This window comes from Abramis brama, assembly GCF_963993115.1.
Source record: "Abramis brama genome assembly, chromosome: 21".
NCBI classification, from domain to species: Eukaryota; Metazoa; Chordata; class Actinopteri; order Cypriniformes; family Leuciscidae; genus Abramis; species Abramis brama.
The window spans coordinates 21311465-21335333 of NC_139983.1; the positions used below are offsets into that span (position 1 = coordinate 21311465).

At 38.8% G+C, this 23869-nt stretch overlaps 2 protein-coding genes across 3 annotated transcripts in view; both read left to right on the forward strand.

The window, feature by feature from the left end:
- Positions 1 to 724: 724 nt before the first annotated feature.
- nrde2 (NRDE-2, necessary for RNA interference, domain containing) lies at positions 725 to 15069 on the forward strand. The gene is made up of 14 exons (XM_084096552.1): positions 725 to 845; positions 2109 to 2220; positions 2679 to 2846; positions 3176 to 3319; positions 5473 to 5959; positions 6043 to 6451; positions 7563 to 7696; positions 9509 to 9632; positions 9925 to 10097; positions 10306 to 10698; positions 12740 to 13671; positions 14339 to 14480; positions 14564 to 14635; positions 14786 to 15069. The coding sequence occupies exons 1-14, from the start codon at positions 785 to 787 to the stop codon at positions 14909 to 14911; spliced, it is 3477 nt and encodes a 1158-aa protein (XP_083952678.1). The 5' UTR covers positions 725 to 784; the 3' UTR covers positions 14912 to 15069.
- Positions 15070 to 17174: 2105 nt separating this feature from the next.
- larp1b (La ribonucleoprotein 1B) overlaps positions 17175 to 23869 on the forward strand; it is a 32904-nt gene continuing 26209 nt past the window's right edge. The window contains exon 1 of one of the 2 annotated variants that reach the window (XM_084096780.1): positions 17175 to 17888. In XM_084096780.1, coding sequence (XP_083952906.1) covers positions 17525 to 17888 — 364 coding nt within the window. In that variant the 5' untranslated portion in view covers positions 17175 to 17524. The remainder of the gene's footprint in view (positions 17889 to 23869) is intronic. The other variant, XM_084096781.1, reaches the window with a different exon arrangement.

Consider the following 23869-nt stretch of genomic DNA (forward strand, 5'->3'; position numbering starts at 1 on the left):
TGTACAAAAACCGACAACGGAAATAAATACATACATGTATCTATCCGTTATGATAAGAATGAAAGAATAACACTTATTAGGAGGGCCAAACATTTGCTAACTAAATGCAAAAAACTGTTACTATAAAAAACAAACTTCTGTTCTATTAACGGTAAAACAAAAGTACATAAAATTTCCTAATCGCCATGGAAAACATTTCCCCCAAAAATTCATTATCAGAAATCTTAAAGTGACCAGATTTTTTTTTCTCACTGATTAATTGAACCCAGAACCGTGTCTTTCGAACCCGATTCGTAATTTGGATGAATGTGATGAATGATATTAAGATTATTGGATTTGGGTGATTTTAACTGACAAGGCGGAGTTTACTTAGTTTAATTAATCAAACTGGAAATATGCTTACGACTTAATATGACTTGAAATGTGAAATATGACATTGTGTGACATTTTTACCAACACGCGCAAGAAATAGAGTTGGCATTTTGCATTTATGGATAGCATTTTATTAAAACATGCAAAAAATATTAACTTTAGTATTGTTTGTAAATTGATTCATTGTAATATATATATATATACTTTTTTTTGTTACTCTAAATGTGCTGAATCAAGGCTGCAAGTATATTGTAATAATGTCATGACATAAAATAATTGCTGAATAATTTGTATTGTTCGAAAGAACCGATTCGCATAAATGAGTCGGACTTCTCATCACTGCATGCGTTCTGCTAGGTCGCAGACGGATGACGCAATCGGCGCGCGTCTGTTTTGAACTGGGTGAAGCAACATGGCTCTGTTTCCGTCCTGCGCTGGACTGTCAGGCATTAACAGCTCTGTTGAGGATAGAGGTAAGCTCTCTGACCTGCTTCAAGTCTTCATACAAGAGTAGGTCAGGTGCACTTGATGGTGCATTACTGAAAGATAACCTGTAAACGAATCCTAACATTTGTGCTGATTATTCTACAACTGCTGCTTGATTTACTGCTCGATTAACAGTATGCAACTGCATTGCAATTGGTCAACAGTAATAATATTTAGTAGCCTTTATATTCGATTTTAATTATAGAATCATCTGTAGTAGTAGTAGTAGTAGTATTGTTACCTCTAGATCAGTGATTTGTGGTGAATCTTTTGGGATACTGCATTGAACTGAATCCTTTATGAAGCATCTTTACTCCTCAATACGGTGTCACTTAGATTATTATAAAATGTAAATCATTTCAAGCATAAAAACATGCATCATTTTAAGAATAAAACTGTCTACTAATTAATTTTAGTTAATAAGTAAACTAAGTTTTTACTTTTTCTGAAAACAATTTTGCCTGTGCAAAAGAGCCTTCATGTCTCAGTGATATTCGTGTGCCTGGATTTGGCCAGGCAGCCAGGGTACATTATACCAATGTAAGTGTATGGGATATTTCACGTTTTATCGATTTCCAGGCAAAAACACACCTGTTATTAAGAAGTCGCATGATTAATGTGTCATTCATATCCATACACAAACATTCTGGACAAGTTACACGGCAAAGTTTAATGCATAGGGTTTGTTCAAAGTGAGCAATAGTTTGAGTGATGTTTACAAGCAAGCACCGCTAGATATAGCACATATTCTGCACAAACAAATGATCTTGTATGCTAAAAACTGGACCTTATGGATTTGGCTATAGATTAACACAATGTAATCAGTCAGCCATTCCGTATGAGTGGTAGTTAGCTAGATGAAGATGCACATCCCAACTAATCAATATCAAATTATTGGGAAAGGACCATTCTCACATTGAGTACAGTAGAAAAGAACAAACTGCTCTTGCATGCAGATCACCTTTGCTGCCGTGGGGGATTTGTGCAGAATATCGTCCAGGTCAGCAATGCATCTGGCTCTTTCCCAGGTTGTCCGCAGAGTAACAGATAGCATCTTGCTTCTGTCCTTCTCACTGCTTAAGGGAATCAACTCTCTTTAACTGACAGTTTTGTGTGTGTGTGAATCACATCAGATGCACTCCTCTGAGGTTTCGCTTCATTTGGACAGGCTGTCTGTCATGATTGACTGATTTATTCAGTTCTTAAGAGGCCGGCAGAACTAATTTGGTTTGACTTGTTTGTTTTCTCAGCTCCAGCAGATCTGGAATGGCTGAGTAATCAGAGCTTCAACAGAGAAGATGCTTTGAAGACTCACCAGCGTGCCACAGACAGAGTGCAAGCAGAGGAACTAGCAGCCACAAGGTCATCTGATCCTTGCGCAGTGCAGTTATTGACTCAATAAATTCACTTTATCACCAGTGTGGGACTTAATGTGTGATTTAAAGAACCCTCATAATAGATTACAAAAGGGGATATGTCAGTTTATTTGATTTCAAAGTAAATCTTGTTAAAATAAAATATGCATTCAACAAAAATACAGTTTTAATTTAACTTCAACCAAAGCTGAAGCTTAGCTAAATATTTCATTGTCCTTCCCACATTAAAATGTCATGCACATGTATAGTAATCTGTACATATATAATGTTTCTTTTAATGGCTATTTAAGCTTCATAACCATGTATGTATGTACAGTACTATATGCCTGTTATAGACCAGGCTTAAAATGTACACATACACACATTTAAACACACTATTGTATTAACTTGTTAAAAATGTCTGTTTATCAGAGAGGATAACTTTCTTTTTTTATGTCTATTCAGTGAGCAGAAGCGGAAAGAGAGAGAAGATAGCCATGGCAGATCGAAGAAGAGGAAGAAAAAGAAGAAGAAAAAACACAAGAAGAGGAGCAGAGATAATTCTGAGAGCAGTGGTTCTGAATCCGACACCATTTACCCCAGCGACCTGCTAAAAAAGGACAATGCTGACAGGTGTGTTCATAGAAAAATCCTGAGCCAAATTCTGTCATGTACTCACCTTACTTTCTTACATTAAACATTAAAGTAGACGTTTAGCAGAATGAATATGCAGCTCTTTTCTAGACAACAGAAGCAGGATGTGTGTCTTTTTGTGCAAAATATTAGTGAATTCCCTTCAAAGGTTGTTCTGTTTGCATTGTTTTAGAACTTTGCAATATACAAAACTTCAACCACATTTCTAGACAGTCTATTCAAGACACTTTTAACCCTGAATTTGTAATTATTTGTGTGTGTGTGTTTTTTTTTTTTAATGTCCTTGTCTTTCATCCTCTTGGCTGCAGAGAGGAAGCTCAGGTTCGGGTGAGCGAGACCTTTATGTGGCTGGATGACCTCCAGACCCCCACTGACTCCCCCTTCTGTATCGACAGGAGAGCTGACCGTGCCAACTGGGAATACAAATCCCTTTATAGAGGAGACATAGCCAGGTAACCTTACTCACCATCTCTGTGTGTCTGTCTGTCTCACACACAGATGCTCTCCTCTTTCATTCTTTCTGTTTGGCAGCAGCAGCAGGTGCCAAACTCTCCATAATCCAGGGAAGCACTATAAAAAGAATGCACTATAATTATGGATTATTCTTTTTTTTTCTCTGCAATTTTCTGCAATGAATTCACCAATTAACAAACTTTAAACAAAAATTCAACTTTGTTCTGTAGATCATTTCTGTCTACATTTTTGAAATGTGATATTTGCAGAAAAAAATATCTAGTTTCAAGTTTTTGCATGGCATGCAAAAGGGTTTTTCCTGCGAATATCTGATAAATTGAATTGTGTATTTTTTTGTACAATTATTTTGTAATTAAGATCAAAGTTTGAGTACATGGAGTGTGTTTACATTCACATCTTACACCAATTATGCTTAATAACTTGCTATGTGTGAGGTTATGTAAACATCTTTAACAGTTTTTTTTAATGGCTTGAGTAAAACCTAGATTTTTTACATTTTACATTTATTCATTTAGTTGACTCTTTTATCAAAAGCGATTTACAATTAAGGAATTCAACAAGTGATTAATCTTAAAGAGGCAATAAACATATGCCCCTGGTTTCACAGACAAGGCTTAAGCTAGTCACAGACTAAAATGTTTGAGTTGTTTTAACTGAAAGCAACTTGCACTGGCATATCTTAAAGGGAACCTATTAGGCAAAATTCACTTTTATAAAGTGTTTGGACACCGATGTGTGTGAGAACAACCAGCCTATAATGGTAAAAAATCCACTCACTCATTTTTTTTATAATTCCCATAATGTCTGGGCCAAAGAGGCATTACAAGAGTATGTTTTGGGATGTACCAATGCTTACATAAGAGTCTCCATAGACCCGCCATCTGAATCACTGAGGACATTGTGGTTCAATTTCATTTTCGAATGAAATGTCCCGAACAAAATCTGTAAAGTCTTATACATTTGCAGCAATCATTTTGCGCCAGACTGCTTCACAAACGAGGGTCTTTTCAATGCTGGTTTAAAAAAAAACAAAAAAAATATTCTGAAAGATGGGTCAATGCCAACGCTTCATGTGCAAGCTCTGGTTCAAACATATAAGGCTGAACACTGCTACTGACAGTTTCTGACATTTTCAGTGCATGAGATTGTCCTGTTTTATTGTTGCCGGTATGCCGGAGCTTGAGCTCTTGAAGCCCCGCCCTCTTCTTGAAAGGGTGCTGGGAGCACTAGCTCATTTGCATTTAACACATAAACAGTTTTTGCTCACACCCTAAAAGTGGCAATTTTAACATGCTATTAAAAAAGATATGTGGGGACATCAGAGACTTATTTTTTATTTTGTAAAAAGGGGCAAAATATGTCACTGCCATTGTTTTGTCTCAAGATGCACATCAGTAATGTTGTGCATCTTGAATTATTGCACAATAAGCAAGATAGATTAAGAAGTTAAATGCCATTTTCTTGCATTTTTTTTTTTATGAGCTATTTTTTTATAGGTTTTGATAGTTATCAATGTAAATGCACTCACTGCAGCTGTAGTTAAAGTTTGGCGCCCCTGCTCTTCGTAAGTGTCATTCTGGATATTATTTACTCCAGTGTTCTGGCACTGCTGGCTTTAGTGCAGGGTTTATTAGCTGCTCAGAGGCAACAAATCTCACGCCTGGCAGTTCTCCAGCTTCTATCAGCTTTAATCTGGTGTCAAAGCTGCCATCTGTAACTTAAGAGACTACAATCAATACTCGCATTCTCTCTCACCGCCCTCTCTCCCGACACCCCCCTCTCATACAGATGCCCCCATACACACTGCTCTAAAGCTGATCGGTATCATGCACAAAGAGATGTTTTACCGAGGTGCACCCCAGCACTCTTTTCTTGAGAAGGTCAAGTGCTGCTTCGAAGAGGATATCCCTCGTCTTCGATCTCTTTCCTTCACATTCTCAAGTTATCTTATACTCCCTCAGTCACCTGCCAACTCCTGTTTTTGCTTTGTCCTTCATCTGTCAGCAGGCCCAGATGGAATCGAAATCTTTCTTCATGTTTTCAGCACTGATTTTGGGGGGGAGAGCATAGAGGTTCTCCACCAATTTAATTCAAACTTGTCGCTTTTCTTATGTTAACTTCTGCTTTTCAGGTATAAGAGGAAGGGAGACTCATGCCTAGGTTTGGACTTTAGGATGCAGGATGTAAACTGGGCCGACAGAGGCCCAGAAAAGAAGCGGGTGGTCAAGAAACCTGAGCGCTATTTCTGTCCTTCCACCCTTCAGCGGCTCCGGTCAGATAGTCTGCCGGCTTTGCCCAGACTCACTGAGGGCAGTGCCGCCACCTCTGATTCCTACATCAAGCTCCCAGCCTGCACTGAAGAGCAGGGCTCTTCCACCCAGGCACCTGTATCATGGGTCAATCCGCTCGGCATCTATGACCCTGGAACCTCTCTGTGGTTGGAGGGCAAGGGTCAACCGGAGGGCAAGGGTCAACCGGAGGTTAAGGGAGATCAGCAGGGCGTTAAGGTTCAAGGAAGCAGCAGCACCCTTCTGAGCGCACGGGTGGAGGAGTTTAACAGGAAGCTACGGGAGAATCCTACAGACATCCAGATGTGGCTGGACTTCGTACACTTCCAGGTAGGCCTCCAGAGATGAAATGGACCACTTTAATAGTTTCCTTTATACCTATCTTACAAGTCTCTCTTTTTGTCTCTGATCAGGATGAGCTGGCCTTCGGTTCTGGGTCTTTCTCCGCTGACAGTGACGGCGACTGTGACATGAGAAAGATGTCTCTTCGTGCTGTGCTGGAGAAGAAGCTGTCCATAGTGGACAAGGCGGTGGAAAGTAACCCTGCCAACGTGGACCTGAAACTGGAGAAACTCTGCTTGTGCAAGCAACTATGGGAGCCTGCCGTCCTGCAGAAAGAGTGGAAGAAACTAGTGTTTGTCCATCCAAACAGTGCCCCTTTATGGAGGAAGTACCTCCTCTTCACACAGAGTCATTTCAGCACTTTCTCAGTGTCAAAGGTCAACGGCGTATTCGGAAAATGTCTGAGCACGCTCAGTGCAGTCCAGGATGGCAGTATGGTGTCTCACCCTCCACTTCCAGGCACACAGGAAGGCCTCTTGGGTACAGTGATATTTTTTACTTGTCAATTGTAGGTACTTGCCAAATGTATTATTTTTGGACTGTCCAGATTTTCCACCACGGTCTTCCTAATGTCTCCTTAGTGTCCTCAGATCATTTTTGCATTGTCATAGTTTGGGTTTTATTTCTTTTTGCATCCGTGGTGGTGTTGTTTTTTCGTTTCATGTTTCATGTTGCTGTGACAGCAGTTGGGTGGAAACTGTAAACTTGTTTTGATTATATGCATAAAAATTTGTAAAGTTAAGCAGCTCATGTACAATTTGTGCAAGTGTACATTTTGGTGTGTGTGTGTGGCAGGGATTGACTGGCGGGCAACAGTAAAAGGTGATGATGTTGTGTTTTTGATGTGGATTGACATGTTGTTTGTCAGCTAGTTTAGAGGGTGTATTGTGTGGGTCTGTTTAGAGAGAGACAGACAGTGAGTCATAACACAAACATCACTGTCCTGGGTTTCCCCGCACTGGGATTCGCCGAAATTAACAGCCATTAAAATCAATGTGACTGTGTGTGTGTGGACGGATGGATGGATGGATGATCAGATTTTGAGCCAGACCCCTTGCTGTTCTGTGCTCTCTATCACTGGATTCTCAATTAGCCTAATTAAACAATTACCTCGATAGGTCGGGTCAATGTGCAGCCTTTATCTGGATCAGCACTCCCAGGGCCCACGTTTGCTGAGCTGAAATTTACACTCATACTATGCAATTAATTTTACACAGATTGGACCACCTGACTGATTATGAGGTCTAATGTCTATAGTGCAATACAGATAAAGGTCTGACATTGTTATTGTAATGTGAGGGCCCAATGTTGAATACTAAGAGCACATCTGAGGTTCTGAAATTAGAAATCCTTTCTAAGTTTCTTGGTAAAAAAAAAAAAAAATCATACATGTTTGGAAGAGCATTAGGGTGGGTAAATTATGTTTGGGTAAATTATTCCTCTAAAGGTAACAGCGCTGTGATTGTGCTTCCCTCTTGTGTTCAGAAGTGGCAGTGCAGTATTAAGTATTTCAGTGTTGTTATTTCAGGTATATATTTAATATCCATGATCAGAATTCAAGTGAAACAAAGTATTCTCTCTTTTCTGGCAGATATCTTCCTACAGCAGTGCCATTTTCTGCGGCAAGCAGGTCACACAGAGAAAGCTGTGTGTCTCTTCCAAGCCCTGCTGGACTTCACTTTCTTCAAGCCAGACAGTGTGAAAGATCTGCCCACTAGACAGCAGGTATACAAACAAATCCAAAAGCATTAAAACCCTGTTGTAAAAGTTGCATCCTTTAATTAATTTCCTTTGAGGCACTGTCGCTACAGCCATACAACTTAAGATGAACGTCTTTGGCATTCTGTTTCAATCGATTGCGCTCTGTCTCATTGTTTATGAACGCATCTTATGTCAGCACCCCCTACGAAACGTGTCCTGTTGGGGTCAGGTTGAGCCCGAAACCAATGGAGTTATACTGGTCTTCCTTAAAACAGAATAGTCAAGTAATTTTTCAGGCAACCCACCAACTCAAAATATGTAACCACTTTTACTGTGCAGTGAAACTGTAACTCTGTAGTCCATTTAAGAAATTGAATATTTAACTATTTAAAAGTATATACAACAGAGGCATAACTATATATACTATCTTGTATATATACTATACAGGAAGAGGTGTTAATGTGAAACTGTGGTTATTCTGGCCTCTTCGTTTCGGTCAAAGGATTTGCTGAAGAGGCATATTCACATGCACTGTTGCTTTTTAAAACAAACTTTTTCTTTAACAGCAGAAATATCTTTCCTGTCTACAGCCACATACACATTCTGCTGAGCAAGACCTAAAGAGTCCTAGAAAGTCAGATCACGCCCTGTCCAAGACACTTTCAACATGAACTTGATAGGCTCAGAAGCTGATTGTTGGTGATTTATTAAAAACGTGATATGCATTTCAGTCTGTGATTGATTGCTCAAATTATACCCACCTGACATTCTTACTCATGGTAAATAACTGAACCTTTTGTTTCTTTGCATTTCTTATCCTTAAATTTTAGGAGATATCAATTAGTGACATGCACATCACTGTTGCATTAATCATCCTGTCATCCTGCGATTGGCTTACCACTCCTGGTGTCTTTCTCTGATTGGCTGAGCAAGTTCTTGGTGCTGGTTGAGTTTGGTACTGCAGTATGAGGTAGTTTTGGCACTTAGGCCTGGTTTCACAGACAGCTTAGATTAAGTCAGTATTAGGCCTTAGTTTAATCAGGACATTTAAGTAGCTATTATAAACATGCCTTTAAAAATACGTTACTGGTGTGCATCTTGAGACAAAACAATGGCACTGACATATTTTAAGATATGTCAGTGTAAGTTGCTTTCAGTTAAAACAGCTCAAACATTCCTTTTAGTCTGGGACTAGCTTAAAGGGTTAGTTCACCCTAAAATGAGAATTCTGTCATTAATTGCACACCCTCATGTCATTCCAAACCCGTAAGAACTTCGTTCATCTTTGGAACACAAATTAAGATATTTTTGATGAAATTTCTGAACCACCCATAGGCAGCAATATCTTAATATCCGAAGATGAACGAAGGTCTTAGGGGTTTGGAACGATATGAGGGTGAGTAATTAATGACACATTTCATTTTTGGGTGAACTAACCCTTTAAGCCTTGTCTGTGAAACCGGGGGATAGTGTGATAACTGCAAATTAAATGAGACTTCACCATTCAGCTGAGTACACACTTAACGACACCTTTATGTGAATGAGAGTCGTACTGTTAGTGATTCTACAAATGGATTGCTCAGTGAAAACCAGGAAATGTCAGTATTTTAAAACCCAAGACTGAAATAGGCATGAACCCTATTATGGCAAATTTAGATTTTCTATATATGCTTAGATCTAAATATTTCATAAAGAAAGAGTATAAATTATATAAAAACAGTTTAAAAAAAATCATGAATGAATGGAAATTTGATGGATTGTTAGCTTTTATTTGTTGTTCTACTTGTGTTTTTTTTTAGGACATTTAAAATCTTTTCTATTTCTTTGTGTGTCCAGGTGGAATTTTTTGAGCCATTTTGGGACAGTGGAGAGCCCAGGATAGGGGAGCGGGGGGCTCGGGGATGGAATGCTTGGATGCTTCAGCAGGAGAGAGGAGGATGGGTGATTCCACCTGAGCCAGGTGTTCTAACCAAACACAGTACACACACACACACACACACACAGATGGAGATAATTGCCAGTGTACTATATAATGTAGCTGCTGGTTCAGCATTTGGTTCAAAGGCATTTTTAAGTTTGGTATTTCTGACTACACGGCCAGCAATAGCGAATGCTTGTCATATCATGGGATAAAGATAAAAACATAAATAGTTGTCAACACAAGTTTTTTTCAGAATTGATGCACAATTACAAGACAAAGTGTTTTTATCGATTCTGAGAGCTAACATTACAGTGAACTCTATGGCCTGCAGATGATGAAGATGAAGAAGAGCAGGAGGACTCCGAGATCAAAGACAAGACCAGGCCTAAATGGAAGATCTGGTTAGATGTAGAGACATCCCGTGAGGCAAACAACTGGTTGCCATGGAGACCAGATAAAACCAAGGGCCAATCAGAAGAGGACTGCGAGGACCCCGACAGGCAGGTGCGACTTTTGTTGACAACCTGATGAGTTAGTCCATATTAAATCTGCAGATGTTTTTGCATTTTTGTTGAGGGAAATTTCTGCAAAATGGCTTTTATATGATCAACAACACTATTTTTTTATTGTGTAATGCAGTTAATATTAGCCAAAATATTTGCAAGATGTTATGAATGTTCTAATTGTGCATAAACTCTCTCTGTCCATGCAGGTATTGTTTGATGATATCGGCTCATCTTTGATTCGTGTGGACAGGCCAGATCTCCAGCTGCAGGTGATCCTGTCATTCCTGCAGTTCCTAGGTCTGCCTGGACCTCCAGGGAGGTTTTCTACAACCTCTTCCTCAAACATTCTACTGGATGATCTCGGCTTCCTTGAAGAGGGCCCAGACCAGGAGCGACCTCTGACCTCTTATGACCTCCCAATGGCTGGGATCTGTGCAGTGGGTCACATGACATTTCTGAGTGACGGCAGGAGGCAGGCAGGGCTGTGTAAGGCAGGGGAGGAGTTTCTCCAGAACGTTCTACAGCAAACTCTCCCGCTCGTTTCTGCACAGGATCAAGCTGCCATTACTCTCTGCTGGCTGCAGTACGAGAAACTCAAGGTCTGTGTGTGTGAGAAAGAAAAAAATGATAAACCATAATTTCTGCATTCATAGATATTTCTCATTATACAATCTCAGAAAGAATTAACAGTCATATTACATGCAAAATCAATAAAAAAAACAATACATTTTAACATTATTTTCATAATAATTATTATCCTTATTATTTTTTATCATAATTATAAAAAATCATGACAATTAAAAAAAAACTATAATATATGTTATCATAATCATGTGATTCATTTGAATTATATGAATATAAATTAGTTCTGTCAATTGATTTACATTTTTCTGTAATTAATCGTGATTAATCACACCTAACATTAACGTTTTTAATATATTGTAATAGTTTCACATTGAATCTCCAAAATAATGTAGAAACAACATAAAGACAGTATATTTTAAATATTTGTTTAATGGCATCTTTTTACTAAGCACTGTGAATGAAGGCCAGTATCACTGATGTCTCTATTAATTAAAGCCATTAATTATTGCCATTCAACATTACAGTATAATTGAAAGCAAACAATTTTAACATTTAATAGGCTTTAAAAATATAATTATATATACTTTTAATTTAAGTGAACTTTATTGTGCCAATAAATGTCATATTTAGCTGTGCCTTTAATATATCAGGGATCAATGCTAAGTTTTTTTTTTTTTTTTACTGGCCCACTCAGTCCTGTTCATATTTTAACTGACCTGCTAAAATGCACAAAAAAGTTACAGGTTTATTAGGCTGCTTTCACTTTAAGACCTGACGCAGATAGGGTAGGTTATCGAAAACCGGTTCCAAAATTCCCAAAACCGGGGATTCGATAAGACGTGCGCATTTTGATTCCTCTTATCGATTCCTTTGTGTACATTTTAATATGACTTAAAAACCATTCAAGCGCAAGAAGACCTGCACGCTGTTTTCTGTGCTGCACACAGATCCAAAGCGCATGCTTAGAAAGTGATTTTAATGTGATTTTAAACCATTCAAGCACAAGGAGATGTTTTCTGTGCTTCACACCCATCCAAAACGAGCACACAGAAAGCCGCCTCTCATACTGTATAACCGTGTTCTCTTCCATGTATTTTTGCACTTGAACGGACAAATACACACAAAAATATGTCAAAATATCCTCAAACACTGATGGTTATTTCTTAAGTGAACGTAAACAGTTGACAAAGAAAATGCATGTGTAACAGTATATTGGATCCATGCAGCTCTTAAAGTGACAGCAGCAAAATATTCCTGCTCTAGTCTCTATAATAACATTAATCAAACAACAAAAGACAGAGAAAATTCACTCGCTATTCCTGACTGACAAACCAAAGAAAATAGTTCTGTGTGTTAGTATTCTTTAGCCTGTTGATTTTTGTTCATGGTATTCAGCTACAATGAAATGTTTTGCAATAAGACTTCTAAGATCTAAGTTTTTGTTTTTTACCTTACTGGAATCAAAATTAGGAATCGACAAGAACTGGAATCGATAAGCGGAATCAGAATCGTTAAAATTCAAATGATACCCAACCCTAGGCACAGATGATGTGGATCCCATTTTCTCACAACTCTTTACATTAATTTAACACTTTTTAACTAATTTAAGACTGTGCTTACGAGGATACTCGACAAAACGGGAATTTTTACATAATATTGTGTTTTTGTCCGTTTTGTCCGCACGAAAGAGAACTCGATGCGGCACTGGCGCTCTGTCTGAAGCTGCATTTTGTACGTTCATTTCAGGTGTTTGTTCACAGAGAACCGCTTCACAGACAGCAAGCCAGTATAGATTTTTGCGTTTTATCTTGTTTTGCATGTTTAAATGTTATCACATTTAATTGCGTTAAATATTTTTAACACATTAAACTGAAAAAAATTAATCACATGCATTAACACTTTAACTTTGACAGCCCTAATATAAATATATTAATAGTAATTTTACGGCTTTGACTTTTTTTTTTAAACAATTATTGTGAAATTCACCGTAATTTGTACTTTTTAATTCCATGTTTGCATCATTCTGTAACCTTCTTCATTGCTTTTCTGTTGTAGGTGCTGAGATGTTTACGCAGTGGAAATAAAAGGCAACTGAAGTCTCAGGGAAAGCGTAGTAAACGACTAGCGAAACGGCTGCTAAAACAGCCCGATAACAGGGGAAGTCTGGCACTTTGGAGAGAGTATGCCTATCTAGAGTGGCTTCTGGGTAACCTGGAAGAGGCGCGCAACGTATTTGACACTGCCTTGGGCATGGGTGTATCTAGAGGTCTCAATGACCCTGTTCTCTGCAACCTCTGCCTTCTCTATGCCCAGTTAGAGGTAGAGCAGGCCTTAAGTGCTGGGACAGTCTCCACTTCCTCCAAAGCTGTCTACATTCTCACTAAATTAGCCGAGGGTGCTGCTTACACTCCTTTCTCTGGCCAGATCAACCCAGTGGCCATATTGAAGGCCAGGAAGGCCTATGAGCAGGCCCTGTTGAGCTTTTTACCTGAGCAGAGCACAGACAGCGATGCTGGAGCTCCAAAGAAACTCCGCAGGACATCCAGCCTGGTTGGATGCTTTGGGCTTTTTCAGTACCTGACAATGGGGATAGATGCAGCTGATGCCGTATACAGTCATGCCATCCAAAAACTGATTCGCACCAACTTGAATTCAGAAGTGACAGATGATTCTCTGAGGAGATGCAAGGTCTTTGCAGACTGGGAGTCTGTTGCTGTCCAGCATGCAGCACTGCTACGCCACCACACCAACACCAATGTGTTTCCTCTTTCCCGGCTAAGACTGGCACTTACAGATGCCATCTCCTTACTGCCCTCCAGCGCCTTGTTATGGCATCTCTACCTGCAAACAGAGAACCGCTTTCACAGCGCAGGCCGTGCCCGAAGGTTTTTCCATAGTGTGGCAAAGAAAACTGACAGTGTTGTGCCTTATCTATTCGCCATCACTGCAGAACAACGACTCAAACAGCTTCTGGACTCTGTGCAGAGGTGAGGAAAAAATTAGTTCTCGTGAGCTTTTCATTTTTGTTTTCCTTTCATTTCGTTTTAAGTTTTGTTTTCGTTTCATATTTTGGTTGGGTTTGGATTGGTTTTGATTTTGTTTGGTGTTGTGTTGCATTGTTAGTGCGTGAACACAAACACTTCTGGCACTGCCCAATTTAACACATCGTAGCTAATGTGTCGAAATGGATTTCAAAATGTGACACAAGTGTGTTGCATTCTGAGTGTTGCAGCAAGGGCCGCTATAGCAGCCTTTTTTACATTTTTTCCTACAGTCAGTGATCTCATTCAGGTCACCCTACCGCCATTGTGGAGGAGCAGTTGGTAGAGATTCTCGCAGAGCCAATTAGTTCAAGTTAGTTAGCCAGCTACCTGATTAATAACAATCTGTGGCCGGTTGCATAAACTGCTTAGACCAGTTTTAAACGTTTTGTTTTTTGTTTTTTTCAAGTCTAGTCCTAACTTTTTTAAATCAGTTACTTAAAAAAGGTAGTTTGGTCTACTTGAAAAACTTGAAAAAGTAAGACTGATTACCCCTTGACTAACTGCTTGTTGGTCAATCTAGCTCTTAAGAAACAGTCTTAACATAGTGGCTCAGATTATACCACTGGCCCCTGGTTTATTAGCACAAGCTGTTTTCTTTTTTTATCCAAAGGTCTCGTCATCCTGGAGAAGCTCTCCCCGGCCAGCCAGTGATTGGTCTTAGCAACCGTATCCGCTGTCTGTTTGAAACTGCTACAGCAACAGAACACGGGGCCCATTGTCCTCTGCTGTGGAGAATGTATCTTAATTTCATGGTAAAGTTGTAAACACGCTACAATTTAGAAATGTTTAGAAATACCCAGCAATAACCAGCTGATGCCCTGTGTGTTTTCTACAGGTATGTGATGGGACTGCAGAGAGTGGCAGTGGAATCTTCTACAAGGCTCTACAGGAAGTGCCCTGGGTAAAGGTAAGGTTCACTAGACTCACACACAGGTGTTACTGTGACAATGTCTCCACACTTAACATGTTTATTTTCAGCCTCTCAATGTGTATGTTACAGTTTAAGTGTGTGTGTGTTTGTGTGTGTGTGTGTGTGTGTGTGTGTGTATGTCTGCAGGGCTTGTACATGGACGCCGTGCAGCTGTTTCCTGAACGTGTGCAAGAGTTTTTAGATCTTATGACTGAGAAGGAGTTGCGTCTGAGAGTGCCCATGGAGGAGGTGGACATCTTGCTGGAGGAGTAGCCATCCAAACCCTTACCACAATACACTAGAAATCAGTAACCCCTGACCACCAACCAACAGACTTAACAATCTCTGAAAAAAATACAGATTTTATTTATTTTTATGTATTGTTAAATGTATTTTTCCATGATTTTGGGAATAAATGATTACATTTTAAATTAAGTTTTCTGTCTTCTTTTAAATTGAATGTTTGTGTGGGAGTTTATCATGGTTTGTTTGTAGTGTGTTTAGCTGAGTGACCTGGTTGGTTCTAGAATTAAAGTTTCAAGCCAGCTATAATCAGCAGACTGTTTTGGCCAGCAGAGGGCGTCAATACCTTCTGTCTGTCCTATGTCCTGGATCTGACCCACAAATTTACAACCTCAGATTAGGATTATCTTGAAATACCAAGAGGTTGTTGCAGTGCTTTAAATTGATCTTTAGACTGCCACTTTCTTTTCATCTCCCCATGCTAGCTGCTGGAAGTGCTGGATTTGAACCTGAAATTTAAGATGTGCATTTAACTGACATAAATTGTTGGCGATAGGAAGAAACTTGGGTTTTATATCCAAAATGGATATCCAAGCATCCAAAATGTCTAAATATTCAGCTTTTTTTTTTTTTTTTTTAAAGCTTTTGTCACTGTAATGTTTGGGTTTGCTTTGAGTCTCAAAAGTATGAGATTGGAACTGATGTCATAACATCTTAAGTGTTACCCAGCAGCACCTTTGGGGGTGGAAAAGTACACAAGTTTCTTCACAGCTAATTCTTTTCATTTCACTGTGAAATGTCATGAGGAGCAGACTAAATGGCCCTGGAACTACATGGTACATAATCACTCTTACATACACAAAAGATCCAAAGAATCGTCACCTGTAAGCGCTCTTCCAGCTTTTTGGAGTATTTTTTTTTTTTTTTTCCCTTACCATGTGTACAATAAATGACAGAATCTGAGTAACTAATTTAATGTGAACTTTCATGATTAAAACACTGAACAACTTTGAAATTATTGTTGTTGTTTTTTAGATCCAGTATATACCTTTTAATTATAGCTCATTAAACTGTTTATTTAAATACTTGATTGTATTGTAATGTATTGGTGGTTTCAGGTTTTTTAAATGAAATAATCTTTCATATCATCTGCCACCTTATTTATTTGAAAAGCAGTGCATTAACAGTCGTATGTTCATTCAATTCAACACTTCACCAGAACATTTTAGACTAGTTGCAGAGAAAACCTGACATTTCATGCACATCAGACATTTGAACTGAAGCTGTTCTTAGACAATAATATTCTGAATTGCTTTTCTTTGACGAATGTAAGGAAGAAACCTTCTTCTAACCACTTTTTTCTTTGTCCAATGTGAAGTCGGAAACGAGATTTAAATAATTAATTTAAATGATTGTTACTTTCATCGGTATTCCATTAATAGCACAGCTTCTTATTGATAAACAGTAGGCCTAGGCTAAGCCTTGTTAATGTGCCCTCGGTGTGATGCTCAACCAAATTTAGTTCAGTGCTTTCTATAACGTTATGTCAGCGTGTTCATATTTCTAATTTGGCAAAGGCTCAAAACCAGTTGATGAAATCAACGAAATCATGTCACGTTTTATGTTTTTTTTCTCTTTTTTTCGTTTTTTGTGTAACAGTCTGTGGGGGAAAGGCCACGTCAGACTGCCTTTGTGTTGCCAAATCGTGCTTTAAAAACCAGCAACCTGGCAAAAAAGCTCCAAATAAGCATAAAACCTATTTACAAGAACTGCAAGAAAAAATTATATAATCTATTAATCTGATGTATTGTACAATGAATTTGCATAACACGTAAACTACATAAGACAAAATTGAAAGGGAAAACAAACTACAGGGATTCATAATAATAAACATGGACCTTACTCATGTTTTTTTATTATTATATACAAAGGAAAACGACATACAGTCTTCTTTTATCTTTTTTTTTTTTTTTACTTTGCAGTTCGTTTAGTTTGCATTGCCTAACATTGAAAATACAACTTTTCTCAAAACAAGCAAACAGTCAAACAAACAGATATTTGACAGCTGCTCTTAATGGTCAGTCATACTTTGCCAAGTCCAAATATTATGGTAATAGCAAACAAATAAACTGCATCCGGCGACTGTCCCTATCAGCAAGCAATAAAACAAGAATGTTCACGAAAAAAAAAAAAGTGGACATGGCAACACTGTCTCTAATTAACCACGTTCTACTGTCCTGCAGTAACGCTGTTTGACCGCGAGGGGCGACAGAGAGGCGACACACACTCGTCCAATGACTCGTGGCCGTTCGTAGTATTTCCTTTTATTTAGGTGGGTTGCCGATCAGCCAAATCGTGAAGTGGGTTGAAAACATTTGCAAAGTTTTTATTTCCTTCTTTTGGCTTACTATAATCAGTTAGTGTGATCGAAGAACATGGCTTCTTTAAGGGATCGAGCATTTTGACATTTAAAAACACGAAAAAGTCCGATGCAGCTTTCCTCCGTGTTTCAAGCTGCTTGCTGTCAACTTGTGCTCTAGCTGCAACAGCTTTCACCGAGTCTTTCTCTTCATTTGCGCTGGGAAACAAATATTGCGGGATAGTGACAAAATAACAACGCGTGGGCGTTTGCGCTTTTGAACCATGACCACTGAAGTTGCGAGTGACTTGGACGTGACAGTCAGTTGTTTGGGCGAAGGGAACCAAAACAAGTCGGACGCGGATCGACCCAAGAAACCTGATCGAGCGAGCCACGAGGAGGGGCAGCAGGATCCTCCTCAGGTCGACTCTAAACATCAAAAACAGGGGGACATGGAAAGCAAAGCGGATGGGTTAAGCACGGACAGCACGAACGACAAGGAGAACGAGCAGAATGCATCGAGCCACAAAGCAGAAACTGCCAAGAAGAAAGTGATCGAGGCTCCTCCGCCGACAGTGAACCCATGGACGAAGAGGAACGCATGCCCTCCTAATAATCCCACCAATCCCAACAGCTCGCTACAAACAGGTAGAGAGTTTATGCCCGCTACACAAATTTATGCCTCCAACAGCATTTATTCTCATGCACACATGTGCTCTGTTAGCTCGCATGTGCTACTGCAAACAGGAGCGGCCATTAAACTCATTTCAGTTCACTTTTATAACCCTTTTAGCATTCTCGTGCACCAGTGCTTTGAAACATATGATAACGTCGGCTATTCTTTCATTTAATTTCAATTCATAAACTTTGTGCCCATATCCGTAAAGTGTGTTTTTCATACATGGTCAGAGAAACGAGCCAATCAGAGACGGGGGTGTGGCCTGTTAGCATTAGCACCAGTGATGGGACGTCCGACTCTTTTCAGCGAGTCGGTTCTTTCGAACAATTAAGACTGATTCAGCCAAACTTGTAAATTATGACGTCATTCCAGGCAACCTGGCGTGACATTATCCCCTAAAGTCTTTTTAATAAAGACTTACGTCACGTGTGCACTTATTGCTGTCTAATGTACTTTTATTAATAACGTAGTTTATTGTTTATTTATTATTATTTAACCCATTTGGAACTCAAAATTAGCATTTTCATTAATCAGTTTTAATAAATTCAGCTTTTGCTCATTATAATCGAATAAAACACTGTTTATTAAGAACAACTATTCTTCGTATGCTTGTTCATAAAACTGTTATGACTTGAGGTAAAGTTGTAAACATTTTCAGTACGGTTTATTTGTAACATTCCGAGTTGTAAACAAATCTTTTAGAGATCGCGTTGTTCTCTTCAACCGATGCATTGAAAAGATCCACTCTAAAGACCGATTCATTCACGAATCTGACTGACATCACTATTTAGCATTGCGCTAAACCCACAGCTCGTGTAATCACCTAAAGCGGTGTGAAGCAGTGGAGATCAAAATGCTCTGCTTTATCCACACATTTAAAATGGTCTTCACGTGGATGTGACTATCACTAGGGTGTTTTATGCTTTTAGGGTTGGGGCGTTTGTGGTATGGCTAACATGTTGTGCTGTCCTGGCTCGCCTGATTAAAAACACTGCTGTTGTTTAAGTTAGAGAATACATAAAACACACACCCTGACCATATTACTTTACTCATGTTTATTTATAAAGGTTATCTTAATAGATTTCGCTTCAGTTCAAATTGTTTTAGTTCGTTAAACGCACTGCCTGTTGCTGTCAGGAAGCCCGGAGTTCGTTTTTGTCATTAGTGATGTGACCAAATATGGTGGTAGTGGGAATAAACGCCCATCAAAACGCCCGTTCCCACATCATTCTGCCGACAGACTCCTGTGTGCCTCGATCATTTGGGTGTATTTGGACAGACTTGCTGATGTGGGCAGATTCAACCCCCCTCGCCACCCCACCCCACCCCATCTCATCTGATCGAGTTGCACGGGAGCACGTGTAGTGCTGAGCACTGCAACTCCAGCAGGAGCTCATGGGAGGCCTTTACACCCTCACTGCTGTACACTGGTTTCAACCCCACTGCTAAACGCATTGTGCTTTGGTTCTTGGATCTTCATAGTGTTTGTGGTAGTGTGTAAGCTCACCTGTTGAGTAGACATGACTATGACAGTATAATGTAGGTTTAAAGTAATATTAGACCACTCACTAAAACTGTATTCATTTTAAAGTAGATTTGCTTAAACGGTGGTGTAGATTTTGGCGACTACCTGTTTGAAAATGAATGCACTTTGCTTTTAAATGACTAAAAGTCACTTAAAGTAAACCAGAAGCAGTTCACAAGCTTGTTGTTGAGGATCTCATTTCAGGGTCTGATCAAAACAACTTTCAGATTGTCCATCTCAGAAACTATTCTTTAGGTCATCAGTTTACATTCAATGTTTACTTACCAAAAATAGCATAAATATACTGAGTTTTGAAGTAACTTATGGCACTTATTTTGTCTGTTGTGAGTAGTGTAGCGATGTATAAAGCACAGATCATGCAGAAGTCACTTTCAGACTATCTCTCTGTTGGTCAGCCCTTCAAATTCACGTGACCAACTTGAAAACGAGTGAAATCTGTGTAGGGAATTCTTTTGCCTTCACACGAAACCCCCGATCGCATTGGTTTCCTATTGAAGTGACTAGATTTTGCCCACAAACTGTAGCCGAGTAACATTAGATGTGACCGCATTGTTCGCTACCAGCTGGACTAGTATTAGTTTGGTTGGATGGGTTTCCATCTGATACCTAAAGTACCATGAAGTAGTAATGCATTTTTTTTATTTTTATTCAAAGAAACCAAAACATAAAGTTTCTGTAATTTAATTAGGGTAATTGGATAACTGAACTTGCTATGCTATTTGGGGTGCTGTACCTTTTTTAGCCTTTTACGTCAGTGGAAAAACGCTAATTAAACGCCACTGTTTCGGTCAATACTGTTTCGGTCAATGATTTTAGCCATCCAAAACTATTGGTTGAAACTGTATTGGGTGATTGGGCATCTTGTCAAATAGAGATTATGTTTTCAAGCCACTCCAGGGAAATCAATGTTGTGAATGGTGATTAGTTTCAGTCTTTGAATGATGAAACCCCTCAGTTGAATACTGGGCATCTGAACTACATGAGCAATTTCCTGTTTTTCCTCATGAAAAAAACAGTTGCTTTCAGTTTGAATGGAGATGTCATAAATGAGCATTTCTCCTTTGTGGTTTGACCGAACCATTACAGTCTGTTGTTGTGCGAGTTATGTCAATCTATATGCATTGCACATGTCATTGTTCTGATGAATGAACAGAGCTGTTAGATCTCACTGACCTTGTTAAGCCAAAGGTCTTTGTATTGTGGGATACATGTCATAATTCCAAGTATTTACGAATGGGACCATGATATGAAAGAAGCTCTCAGGTTGATTCTTAGGGATCTGTGTTGAAAATCTTGAATGTGTGCATCCCTTGAATGATCAGAATTCTGTCAGATGATGTATCGACTGATAGCAGTGTTTTAACAACCATGCCACTGCTCCTAGAGTCTGTACACATGACTTCTTGGCTGACATTTGAGAATAGACTGCTCTCCTGTCAAACAACCATAGTGTTTGTGTTGTGATAGCATCTTTGTTGTAGGCAGCATTGTCCCCTTTGACAGCAGTGATACCTGCATGCGGTCATTTGTAAGGTTAGAAACCTCTTTGGCTTAATGTGAATGTCACATTTTCAAACTCTTTCCACTTTTAGGATATGCAATATTTAGGCTATGTACACTACCTTTTTAAAAGTTAGGGGACATTAAGATGAAAGATGCCTCTTAACACTTTCCCCGCCATTGATAGACAATTCCGTCATTTATGAGACAATTCTTCCCCGCCATTGACGGAAAATTCATTTTTTTTGTGTTTTCACTGTTATACGCTATGACACTGAAAGAGTACAGAATCTCCTGATCAAAAGACATGTGAAGAAGCAAAAAACAAGCGATAGCATATGTAAGCAGATGCATAGGCTATCTAAAATAACGCGACCATTACACATTAAACAGTATAAATCAAAACTGCCTAATATTACTGAATGAAATGTCGACCCAGGATGAGCTATAGGATTGTGAAAGCTTTGGGGGTGTTGATGGATGCGACCTACTACATTTATGTTTTGATCATCGTTCTGAATCCGATCTGTATGTAATCTTTGACAAAAGCACGTTTTTGACAAAAGACTTAGACGATAATTCTTAGCTTAATTTTTTTTTTTTAAAGCAGAGACTCTGTTCTTTCTTTTGATATATTGCATGTTCCGATATTCATACAACAAAGTATTATGAGGTCCATGAAAATTTTGTGAAAATGATCAAAAATGCTGGTGGTGACTGGCACCTTTTTTTCTTTATTAAAAAAAAAAAAAAAAAAAAAAAACGCTGGTGGGGAAAGAATTAAGATCACTAAGCTGCATTTATAAAAAAAAAAAATACAGTAAAAACCGTAATATTGTGAATTTTGTGTGTGTGTATATATATATATTTAACAAGAACCTTGACTTGTTGGATAAGCCAAGCCTTTGAGCTGTTAATTTTACATTAGCTAACAACACTATCTATTAATTTAATTTAAAAAAAAATCAGATAAATTGACGTGTTATATGACTGGTTCAGGTTGTTGAAGCACATACAAAGAATACACCTTGAATGTGAATGTGAAAAGATGAAAATATATAATTTTCTTTATCGTATTTTTATATTTATTATTTATAAATATTATTTATTAATTTTTATTTTATTTCAAATGTCAATGACCCAAGTTACAACTTAACAGCTCAGCTTTTATTCAGTGGCAGCTTATGGTTTGATTAGCAGTCCGACTGGCTTTTCTTAATGTTTCTGGCTTGACATTTTAGTGATTTAAATGATCGTTTGCATCAAAGTAAGTTATTCGGCCTCGGGCGGCACTAACTGAGAGAAAGGTGTCGACGGGACGGTATCAGTAAGTCAGTGTGTATGGTCACACCCCACACTGTCGGCAAGCGCCCAGTGCCTTATCATACAGGCCATCCTTTCAGTAATGATAAAGGACCCCGGACACTCCCAGAAATGGGCGTCCCTTTCTATTGCCTGTTTAATCCCAACAGCTCAAAAAAAAGAAGGTAAAGAAATGTAAACCGGTTTTGTTGGCAATTATAACATAATGTAGCGTTTGTTTCTCCCCCAGGAAAAAGCTTTGAATCTTGCTGTATTTCTAAAGGTTTTGGTTTGATGATCATTTAAGGTCAGAATGCTCCACTTGGATAGTTTATGGTTGTTCCTTCACAACTACAAAGAATTTGAATCTCCTCCTGTGCAAATGTAAATTCCCTAATGTTGCAACGAATGGATAGACGTTCGTTAAAATGCAAACAGACGGTTGTCACATACATGTGCTAATCTACAGCAAGATTAATGCTTTTAGCACTCATATTCCTTTTGTTATTTTAAAAAGCAGCAGTTTATCTGCTTGTGTGACTCTGTAGATCTGTTATTTTGGTGGGGTTGGCGGGGGCAGTTTGTCAGGAAAAGGCCAACCACTTTGTTGGTTGTGTGAACAGTGGCACAAATACCCATATGGGGCCATGTCATTGTGTTGGGGGGATTTGAATACCACGGATGACTCCACTTTCACTGGCCCTCATAGAAATGTTGTTTGCTGCTCCGTCTCACAGTGGAAGTTAATGTTTTACGTGTGTGGATGTGTGACCTTGGTGTGCAGGTGCTGGCGTGTGGCTTTACAATCTAAGTGAAGCTGTTCCCAGATAATTGACCACAGCACTTAGTCCACATTGACCCGCCACACTGGACGCACAGAGAGAGAGAGACATTGGTAGATTTGTAGTGCAGATCTGTGATATCCAGAGGACCAAAATTCAGTGTTCATTCATGAGTCACTTTAAAGTAATGCGGTATTTATGGTCATACTTTGAGCTATTAATTAACTCAAGTTATAACGTCTTTGTATCCTGGAGGTGTTTTATAGATAGTCTCTTAGCTGTATTCAGCAGCTGTTTTGAAATGATGCAGTTTGTAAAATGCCTGGAAAGAAAAGTTATTTTACAAAGTAAGGCATTAAAAGGCATTGCTGTGTCAGTGCGCAAGTCATTTTAACAGGTGGTTACTGTACAGATGCCTGCATAATATGTCTAGGAGTTGGTTTAATCTGTAAATGCTCATTATCACTTAAGTTAAATTTAGAAGGTTCAGCTCATACTGCACGTTTCCTCTGGCATAGACGAAACTAGCTGTAGAGATGTGTACAGTAAGGGTGATTGTCTTCAGTTATTGAATGAATGATCATAAGTCATTATATCTGAGTACAATTGGAAAAGTGCTAACTATTTATAAATGGCTAAGGTGTTACTGCTCATACAATGTCAGTTAAATTCAATGAAAGTGTCCTAACTGCCTTTAAAAGCTGAATTAAATATAGTAATTTGTAACAGTGTGGTTTGAGCATTTAAGCATTTATGACAGACACCATAGCCTCACAGTTGTTGACTGATGTGTTTGCATTTATGTAGAGTTGTTATTAAC

Excerpts from the sequence above, each read along its gene's own strand:
- nrde2 (XM_084096552.1), top strand. The coding sequence starts at position 785 with ATGGCTCTGTTTCCGTCCTGCGCTGGACTGTCAGGCATTAACAGCTCT. Across the intron at positions 6,452-7,562 it reads CACACAGGAAGGCCTCTTGG|ATATCTTCCTACAGCAGTGC; the intron begins GTACAGTGATAT and ends CTTTTCTGGCAG. Across the intron at positions 10,098-10,305 it reads GCGAGGACCCCGACAGGCAG|GTATTGTTTGATGATATCGG; the intron begins GTGCGACTTTTG and ends CTGTCCATGCAG.